Source organism: Poecilia formosa, unplaced genomic scaffold (genome assembly GCF_000485575.1).
Source record: "Poecilia formosa unplaced genomic scaffold, Poecilia_formosa-5.1.2 Scaffold317, whole genome shotgun sequence".
NCBI classification, from domain to species: domain Eukaryota; kingdom Metazoa; phylum Chordata; class Actinopteri; order Cyprinodontiformes; family Poeciliidae; genus Poecilia; species Poecilia formosa.
In genome coordinates, this window is record NW_006800256.1 from 196,075 (window position 1) to 206,595 (window position 10,521).

At 37.4% G+C, this 10,521-nt stretch overlaps 1 protein-coding gene across 4 annotated transcripts in view; it reads right to left on the bottom strand.

Annotated features, from left to right (window-relative positions):
• robo2 (roundabout, axon guidance receptor, homolog 2 (Drosophila)) overlaps positions 1–10,521 on the bottom strand; it is a 545,602-nt gene that overhangs the window by 77,010 nt on the left and 458,071 nt on the right. For 3 of the 4 annotated variants that reach the window (XM_016661179.1, XM_016661180.1, XM_016661178.1), the window contains exons 1-2: positions 4,741–4,890; positions 1,411–1,582 (exon numbers count right to left, since the gene is read on the bottom strand). Coding sequence is in view for 1 of the 4 variants with exons in the window: in XM_016661181.1 (XP_016516667.1) it covers positions 1,411–1,582 (172 nt within the window). In the remaining 3 variants the exon portion in view is untranslated. Of the gene's footprint in view, positions 1–1,410; positions 1,583–4,740; positions 4,891–10,521 lie in introns of those variants that run through there. The other variant, XM_016661181.1, reaches the window with a different exon arrangement.

Consider the following 10,521-nt stretch of genomic DNA (forward strand, 5'->3'; position numbering starts at 1 on the left):
ATATATTTCCAATTACAAGAACAGGGCAGAGTGGAAAGAAGATCAATATCGCCCATTGGACTTTTTTGCTTTTATCACATTGCAACAACAAACTTAAAATTGTAGTATTAAACTTATAAAGAATATGTAAAAATAAAATAAAAGAAAAAACAAACATTTAGAAAAGAAGAGAAAAGAAAAACAAGAAAAACAGCAAAATATAAACAAATATTTAACTCCAGTAGGATAATTTTAAGAATATTTGCAACACAAAACAAAACACCCCGCCCCTCCGAACAAAACAAAAACAAATCAAGTGCTTAATTTCAAAAGCAAAATAATAAAAAATGTCCTATCTAGAAAAACTATTTCAAATTCAAAAATACTTTATTGATCCCAAAAGGAAATTAAATGTTGCTGTAACTCAAATCAATTAAATTTCTTCAAAAAGTTATTGTAGATAAATAAAGTATTTACTTTATACTCAATATATTTATAAATACCTCATAATTAAAAGTAAAGCTTACTGGAAATCCTAATTTATAAAACCATTTAAAAGAAAAGCAAATAAGATATTTATATTCAATAACAAAATAAAATTAAATAACTTACTGCAATGATCAAATAATGATAAAATAAAATAACACTCTCTACCATTATTAAAAACAAGCAAAGTTTGAAAGTAAAATGAAAATATCAATCTTCAATAGGATGATGCCTACAAGCATTTTTACTGGTTCTACAATGTTTTGCTGAATTTGATCTTCAATACTCTTGGAAAAGTGATCCTAAATACAAGTTTGTACACTTAGAAATATTTCAAAGACAAACTACAACCTATAACACCAAAAAATGCTTAAAATGGAGCTCTCGCTCTGCATTTAATCTTTCTGCAAGCAGGTACTTCAGCAGGCACGCGGATACTCGTCTGCCTTGCCATCACAGCAGCTGAGCAGCTTAGAGGCTCCCACGCTAAGCAAGGCCCACATGATTCATTCCATGGAAAGCTATTGTCATTCACTCACTTAATCTCTCTGTCTGCCTGTCCTTCACTAACTCCCACATACACATATTTCTGCCTTGCACAAATGCTGAACAGGGAGCTCAAAGGAACTCAAGGGCAATGCTTTATTTCTAAAAAAAAAAAAAAATGGGGAGAATTTTAATTAAATTTTGTGGTTTTTCTCATTTATTCTGCGCCAGCAACAATGAGAACTCTGTTTGTGTTTGTGCTGCATACTTTCAAAGTTGTTTGAGGTCAAATTCTCTAGAGAACCGAAGACAGCAGCTGATTTTTTTCTCCTTCCTCAGAATCAAGAAAACATCTGGTTTGATCGACACATTTTCAGTGTTTCTATGGTGTGTGTTGGTGCTGGAGTGGGGAGGGAAAGTCAGTGTGTCTCTCCCCTTCCCTGCCCTTCCACCTCTCACCATCTGTGACCTCCAGTTGAGCCTTAGCGAGAATGCTGCCCGCAACGGTCAGAGCCTGGCAAATGTAGTAGCCGGCATCTGCTCGCTGCACAGATGAGATGGTGAGCTCTCCACCGGGCGACACGAAAAAGCGACTGTTGGGCTGCTGGGGCTGGTTGGGGAACAGCAGAATCTGAAGGAAAGAGGGGAAACAAACAACCAATTAGAGAGAACACGAACGTGGTGCGCCTCGGACAAATTACAAAAATCAGCCATCCACAAGGCACGAACAAACACAGAGGAGATTGTGCCCACTTCCAAACAAAGACATTAAAGTGTTACAGCTAGAGTATGAGCAATTTCATCTCCTACTTGGCTAACCAAGCTCAAACTGCAAAACATGTCAACACTTTGCAATGTGTTTTTCTGAGGTATGCTAGTAAAAGATTTTGTGCTTGATGGCTTTATGACTTCTCTTCTCTCTGCTTTAACTAGATTGTAGAACAGTTCCTGCCCCGGCCCCCCCAAAGGTAAGGGAAAATCAATTCATTTTATAACTCCTGGCAAAGGAAACAAGACTTGCTGCTATTACTGTGTTGTGTTGCACAAAAAAAAGTTTCTGCACCTCCTTTCAGTTTTACAAGAGTTTGAATTCTCTGAAGCATGCACTTCTCTGAGAAAAAACAATATTATTCACCAATCAGCTTCTAGTTTTCTCAGGCCTTGTGCAAATGAATATCTACAACGTATCGTTTAAAAAATAGTGCTGCATATTTTTGGTTTCGGAAGTTTTAGTCCATATAAGCCCACATAAATCCGCCCCTGAGCATTGATGTATACATGCCAAACCCATAGGGGGCAGTGCAGCGCAAAGCCAAAACACTTCAATACGTATGTGTCAGTCTCTATCAGTCTCTCTATGAGACTGATAGATCAGACTTGCATAAAAAAAAAGTTTAAAAAAAAAGTCCCGATGACTTTTTCCAGTAAAGTCGAGTTGACTTTATTGGGGGGAAAAAAAACTGGGAAGTTGAATCATTCATCCTTCCTGTGGGAGGAAGCTAAAGAGAACCCATGCATCCACAGGGAGAACAAGCAAACTCCGTGCAGAAAGACCCCGTGCTGGGAATCAAACCCAGGACCTTCTTGCTGCAAGGCAACAATGCTCCCTACTGCACCACTGTGCAGCCCTCCAAATTTCATTCTCCAAATGTTAAGCAAGAAGATGAAAAACAGATTTAGGCCTTATTTGTGCCTGTTTAAACTAGATTTAATTATACCTAATCACATCATTGTAACAAATTATGTTTGTTTAACTTAGCCGTCTCCACCCTAAGCACTCGTGAACTCCATTATGCTGGAGTGTGTTGAAAACGCTGCTTTTTAATTATCCCTAATTTGCACTCTGAGCAGATACCTTTGTATCTCGGCGGTGAGGTAGAGGACGTGTTGACAAACAGATGGGAAGACGTGCATCTGCGTGTCTAAGAAAGCTCCTTGCGGTGCATTCGGTTTGATTTCAGAGTGATGCATCAGTAATCTTAAGTTCCCGGTTACAGTGACGTGTGACGCCGCCTTAGGTCGCCCACAGGTGCGAGTGTCACTCCGGATCTCTGTGCGAACTTGCAACTTGATTCAGCCTCTAAAATAACTGTTTCGTAATTGTTAGCGTTGACTAACTGCATTGCGCAAGTCGAGTCGTATCTGCGGCTCATCGACAAGGCCCGACGTGCTCTTAATTGGCGCCGTTGTTGACCGTAGAGAGGACACCCAGGTATTTGAATCAGCTTATCTGCTGGAGAGAGGGATCGGATCGCTCTTATCAGTTCAGGTTCATGGAAAAGCGATTAGAGCTTGGCTGCTCGGCTGCTCTGTGGAACAAAGGTGTGGCTTTGTGTCTTTAGAGGAGATGCTGATGATAGATAAAGCACTTTGTGCCGCGGCGTGGTGAACAGAGGGAGCACTTGTACAAACAGTGGAGGGAATCCAAACAAATCAGTGTTAACGACAGTTAACGACACGGCGCTTTACAGATATAGACACCGCTTGGAAATTTTCCACATTTTGTCACAGTGCAACAGCAAACTTCATTTCACTGGGATTTTTCAAGTGCAACAATCAAAGTAGAGCGTGATTGTAGAGGGTAAGGAGAGGAATGCATGGTTTTGAAATGTCTCTCTACATAAAACTAAGAAGTGAGGCGTCTAATTCTAACTCAGTCGGTTTTTGACTAATTTTAGACAATTGGCTGTCCGCTTTCAAATTAGGAGCAACAGAGTAAAAGAGGTTGAATGCAAATTCGCACCACACCTTTTGGGATTTTTATTTATAAAAAAATAAAACTATGATTGTTTTTCCTTCCACTTTATAGTGTGCTGGTCTATCACATTAAAATCCCAACAAACACAGGCATATTCTCCTCAGTGAATGGGGTATTTCTGTAATATCCCATTCACACTGAGTGTGATATGATTCAATGAGTTATGAATACTTCTGGAAGGTTTTGTGTATATTTGGGATGAAACGATTAATCGGATTAATCGTGATGAATCAATTACTGAACCAATAGTCGACTTACTTAATAATTGATTAATAGTTAACTGGAGTAAAAAAGAAGAAGAAAAAGACCATTTGCTGAAAGAATGTCACACTCGGAGCAGTGAACATTGCCAAAACTGCACAAATAAAAATATACATTTTGCATTTAGATTTAACAAAAAAATGTTGTTAAATATGTTCTATCCATAACTCCTCAAAGTTGTGTTTTTTTTCTATCCAGAAAAAACACAGCTTTAATTTCACCTGGTTCAAATTTGTAAAAAGAAAAATTAAAAATAATAATTGCCTACTGAGCAACTTTTGCTATCTAATTATAATTTGCTTAGTTGAAAAAAAAACAACAACTCATCTCTACATCATACTGATATTCGGTCCAGCAAAAAGGGCGGAGCTTTTCACATATTTAGCTGCAGATGCCTCCTTTACTACAAACAATCCAACATTCCCAAATCTGTTGTTGCGATTTAGACAATAAAATATTTACTTTTTTGTTTGAAAATGAATTGAATATTTGCCTATTTGCGTCTTTTACTGTATTTCTAATATTGTAAGAAAAAGAGGCTCAAATCTGAAAAATGTGCCAATTTTTTATAGTTTTCACAATAATCAATCAAATAATCGATTGAATAATTGACTGAATAATCAATTACATGAGCTACTGCTAAAATAATCATCAGTTATATAATATAATAATCATGGTGTATTTAGTGAACAGTGCTTTAATAATGCCGGTGGAATAAAATCACCACACGGTTTTTTTCATGGTGAGTTCAGAGTGTGTTGTGTTCTTACCTGACTTCCCTCCTTCTGCCAGAAAACTGCCGGCTGGGGATTTCCTTTGGCTTCACACGGGAAGGTGGCAGTGCGGCCTTGTGACACGATCTGATCCCGTGGGCGGATGACAAACTGGGGTGGAGCTGGAGTCAAAGCACCGATGCGACAGTGTTAGAAGGTTACTGGGTAGACTGGGAGCTGGAGAAGTTCAAGCAGAAACGAGCAGCAGTGCAGAAAGGAAAACAATACTGCCGTCCAGAGCTTCCATGCAATTTCAACTTTGTTTTTACTCTGAACAGAGAAGAACACCAGGGACTGACAGTGCCATGGTAACCAGATTGGCCATTCATTCAGGTAAAGGCTGAATCTGAATGAATGACAGTCACAGTGGCATTCACACAACGAGGTGCCTCAGTCACAATGGCATTTAAATCTGGGACAACACAAAGGCACAGCCATGCCTTCAAAACGTTCACACTTCAGATTTAGATGGAGGAAGGACTAAGAATACTGCTGTATCAAACCAAGAACACGACTGTTTGTGTGTTCAAAGCCCCGTTCTTAAAGAAAAAGGACATGAGCGAAATCGGCTAAGATTTGCCCAAAAACATACCGGCAGGCCTAGAGAGCAATGGCAAAACATTTTATAGACTAACAGAAAACAGATTGTTCTTTTAAGATTCTTACAGTTTATCGGACGAACCCCCAAACACTGAATATGAGTCATGATGTTCAGTGAGGACCATGGAGTGGTCAGCTCAATCTCCAATATAACAAGGGGGGGTGAAATCAAACACGTTGTTTCTGAGACAAAGTGGAGAACTGCGAAGGAATGTTGGAATGTAGTTTAACTTTCATCAATTGTGGTCGATTATTTGAAACACAGATGTGGAAAAGATTCCAGAAGCAGCACTTAATCTCAATATTAGTTTAGTTATTCCCAGGAATATAGAGGAGGATTAAACATGAAACAAAACAAAAAAAGAATCTGACTCTAATCTAGGATTTATCACTTTCTGTCAGAATTCTGGGCACAATGACAAAGATGAGCTGTGCCACAAGGAAAAATGTCAGATTTAATGTTTTTTTTTTTGTTTTGTTTTTTTTACATGAGAGTTTAAAGTCAGAATTCTGAGATTAAAGTCTGAATTCTTTTTTTTATGGCCCTTATTATCTTCCACACAAAATATGCTAATCTTCAAGTATTTTTCAGTTTTTGCTGTAAGTATTAGACTTTTTAAAGAAAAAAATGCTAATCCTGTCATTTTTAGCACCCTTACGTTTCTTTTTGCATCACTTCTACAAAGAATACAATAAATTTGACTTACTTACTACGTCTTTCCGTTTTCGTTTTGAATCGACTCTGTTGTGTGTATGACAAAAGCCGTTGCCGTTTTTAATGTATTTGGACCTTCAGTCTCTGAACAATACTGTACATAAAGCTGATTGTTGCATTTGATTTTGCAAAGTGAACTTGTTTTCCTTTTGATAGCCAGCAGGAAAAAAAACTCCTTTGTTTGCAAAAAAAAGAAAAAAAAAAGAAAAAAAAGCTGCTTGTATTGAAGTCAGTAGAACAATAAGCCCAGCTCTCCTTTGATTTATTACCTCAGAGAACAATTGCACAAAAGCTTTACAAATTGCTTCTTTCAAATCTTCTTACAGGCACGAAATGTTCAGATGTTGGTGCTTAATTCGCTTACTCCAAAATAAATTTCTGTCAGGACAGTAATTGATAGCATTTACTCTGACAACATACCAGAGCCATTGTAGTTAGAAAAAAGGGAGGAGTAAATTTCTGCCAAAAAACTCTGAAATGTTCTAGAAAAAAGAAGGATATTTGTGAGTTTGAAATTTCTAATATTTTTGACTTTTGAAACAGTGTCAAATGTCCATGTTTGTTCAAAAAATTTAGGAAATCTAAAAAATTTCCTTATTTTTTCTAGCAATATTTCACCTTTTTCAAACTCAGAAATGTCCATATTTTTCACAATATTTTCTGAGAATAATCTTGACATTTCTGAGTTTTTTCTAACCATTTTTAGCATTTCAAACTCAGAAATTTCTTTTTTTTTCTGGCTAATTTTCCACTTTTTCAAACTCATAAATGTCCGTGTTTTTCCTTGAGGTTTTTTTTTTTTTTTTTAAATCTGCAATCGCTCTAATACGCCGTCATAATTTACAGACTGATTCAAACTGAGATAGTTGCACTGAGGATATAAAAACTGTTTCCATGGTAATATACATCCTGTGAATGAAGATTCGGCTCCACAAATAAAAAGTAATTAACAGACATTTATCATATTATCAGGGCTGTGGACTCCTTTGTTGAAAAGCACATTGATGACATAAGATACGTCATAAACAACTCATCTCTCTCTGTGGGAAACGAGACTGGAGGAACATAATAAAGTCTGCAGAGACCAACTCCTCACAAGTGCAGACAACAGATTAAAAAGGTTATGATTGATACAGACAGAAATTCAATGACATAAAAACTGAATTGTTGAAGTGCAACATCTTGCACCCCTCTGTTTCTTTTGCTTTCCATGTAAGTATTTTTTCTAATAAGCCAGCTGGTTTCTGTAGGGCCAGTCTCTGCCCATTTGGCTGCTTTCTGCATGTAATCCCTTTCAGGGTGGGGGGGTGGTGTGTATTTGTCAAAGATACACACAGTTGGGAATAGTACAGATGGTAACAGATTTACTGCCTTCCCGTTTGGCCTTCTGGAGCTTGGATATCTCGTGGCTCTCATAACGCCAGGCCTGATACACAGCTCCTAAATCATGCTCTGGCAAGGACATTGTTCCTTCCCTCTTCATCCTCTGCTCTGCTCCATCCTATAGCCTGCATTACTAAGTACTCACTAAAAATATGGTTAAAATGTTATACAGCCTTCCTTTATACGGCGCTGTAAAGCTTTACCCTTCCTTTTTCTAGCTTTGCCCTTTCACTTTTAAACAAGGCCGATGGTGTGCGCCAAATAGAAAAAAGCTAAATAATAAAAAAAAGATATTTTAATACCCTGTTGAACTTGTACATATTTTAGTCAGAACTTTGTTTTGTTTTTTTTTTCTGTAAGGGGCCTCAAAATAGTTTTCATCATAGTTTTGAAGCATTTGATGGAAACGGCAAAATTCAGAATAACTTAGTCAGTTTTGCAAAAACCGTTTATAATCTCGCTTGTGGTGCTTTCTGGCTTCTTCAGAAAGAGTTAATGCGCTAATGGAGAGATGGAAACACATTTCTCAAAAAAGTTCCAACGTATCAAACCTTCCCATTCACCGTGCCTAAGCAGAGGCGCGAAACTAAAAAAAGTAAAAAAATGAAAAATAAAAATCCAAACCTCCGGCTGAGATGGAGAGTCCTCCATCTAAGAAAAACTGAGAACTCTCCATTTTTCTGAGATGTGTGGTCCATGCTAGTTTAGAACTTCTACTTCCTCTTAATCCCAGCATCTGACTAAATTACGCTGATTGATTCCCCCCAAACCAGCAGATGGATTAACATTTTCTTCTCTTAAAGTTTTTTTTTTGTGCCATTTCAAAAGTTTGCTCAAAATTCCCATGAAAACTGAATGTAAAAATATAGCAAATGATATCTTAAACATGTAAAAAGGAAGCAGCTGAGTTGGCAGAGCGTGGGCACCATGTGTGGAGCCTATAGTCCTCAGGAAGTCCTGGGTTTGATTCCCAGTCTTGGACCATTTGCTACATATCTTCATCTTCTCTGTCCTCTCCATTTTCTGTCCTTAAGGTGTTTAATAAAATCCACTACACTCCAAAAAAAATCTTTAAAAAATAAATAAATAAAATAAAAAAGGGGAAAAAATATTTGAAAATTGTGAACGGCATTCAGTATGTCTTCAGCCCCACTGATTCAATACTTTGAGGAACTTTTTTGAATTAAAGTATTCCCAGAGAATGACCATATCATCACCTTCCTAAAATAATGGCTTAATAAAATTTATTGCCAAAAAATGATTTAAGCAAAAAAGAAAAAAACAAAAAACTTTTTGCAAAAAAAAAAAAAAATTATGCAAGGTCCATCCTATATTTCTGGAAGGTGACAATGTTTGACCGGTTCTGCATAGAAGCCAAAAATGTTACATTTTTGACTGACTGTCCAAATCACCTTCTTCCACATTTATTATGTCTCCTATGACTTCTGGAAAACTTGTGTGATTATGACTACTTGTAATGTATGGATCGCATGTTGAGATGAATAGAAGGTCGGAGGGTGATAGTTTTACACTCCTACGTTCTATGTTTGGATTCAGAGACCCTAATGACATATGAGAAGCCATTTCCTGCCCTCACTTAAAGAAACACATGATTGGAGAGGATGGTGGTGGGAGGGGAGCATATTTAATTCATGACCAGCCACATCTTCCTGGTTCGGAGAGGGCTCTGCATGCAACAGCAGTCAGGGTGAAAAGAACAAATGGACAAAGAGACAGAGAGACAGAGATCCTTTTGGTGCTCACAGTCACAAACATTTCGTCCTCCTTTAAAATCCCGTGTTGAGTCATATTTTATTCAAACGTTGACAGCAATTACTGTCTCTTTCCCACAGACTGGTTGAATGTGTAATTTCCTCCGTTTTCAAGGGAGCTGACAGTTTGACAATCACCGAGCAGCTACTGCTGTTTTGGCAACCCGAGTCCTGCCACTGAGGGAGCGTTTTATTCTTATTTTTCTAACACCGGCCCAGCCTGGTGTTCGAAACGCACTTCCGTCGTTCTTTCCCTCCCCGTTTTCCCCCTCCCGATGCACCTTTATCATTTGTTTCTGCTCCTGAGGGCGCATATCTCATCAACGTGCCAACTCTAATCATCTGAAACTCCAAGTGCTGCAAATTTGGTATTTTCTTGATCTTTATCTGTGGAAAATAAAATAAGCTTCCTAACTGGGAGACATGGGCACCAGTAAAAAAAAAAAAGTCCAACACAAATGGATCTCAGTTTGGCATTCCAGCAACCCACAGATGGCGTCAGGACTCACAACGGAAACACAAACTGGAACATATGAGATAACAATGTCTGAGATGCTGATGCAGCCAGCCCACTCAGCCGTTGTCAAAGGACAGACTACAATCTGAACTACCAGAGTGGAGAAATATGGATATCATTTGCTAAAGCTGAGGTGTTTTACATGAAACATTCCTGCTTACAAATATCTCCGTGTGTAATTTCTTTCAAGTGATTGTTTAAATTTTACTACTCACGGTCATTTATTAGTAGCTGAGTCTTCTAAATGATAATATTAGTGTGGGTCTTAATTTAGTAAAAACTACACTATGAACACTAATCTTGCGTACAAGTTTAGACTGACTGTAAATAATTCTTTACAGTCAGTCGGATTCAGGTTAATCAGATTAATCGTCATAAATCAATTATTGAAATCATTATCAGTTTATCTGGCAACCAATTAATCATTAGCTAGAGCACACACACTCAAAAATATAAAGAAAATATGTTCTAAAACACAAGTCAAGAAAAGAAAGCTGAGACTTTGAGATTTTGGCATTTTGACTTTGGAAGGATTATATTTGAAACTGCACATTTTGCTACAAATGATCAATAATTCACTAAAGAAACGGTGTTGTTGCATTTTAGGCAACAGATTTATTTTGCTTTTTGAAATTAAAGGGATTGATCTTTTCAGCTGCATATTTTAATGTACTTCTGATATTGTACAAAAAAGTGGTTAAACAAAAAATCTGAATAATGTTGCAACTTAGTTATCCGATTAATTGATTAATCATCACATTAAATAATCTATTGCTAAAGTAACTGTTGCT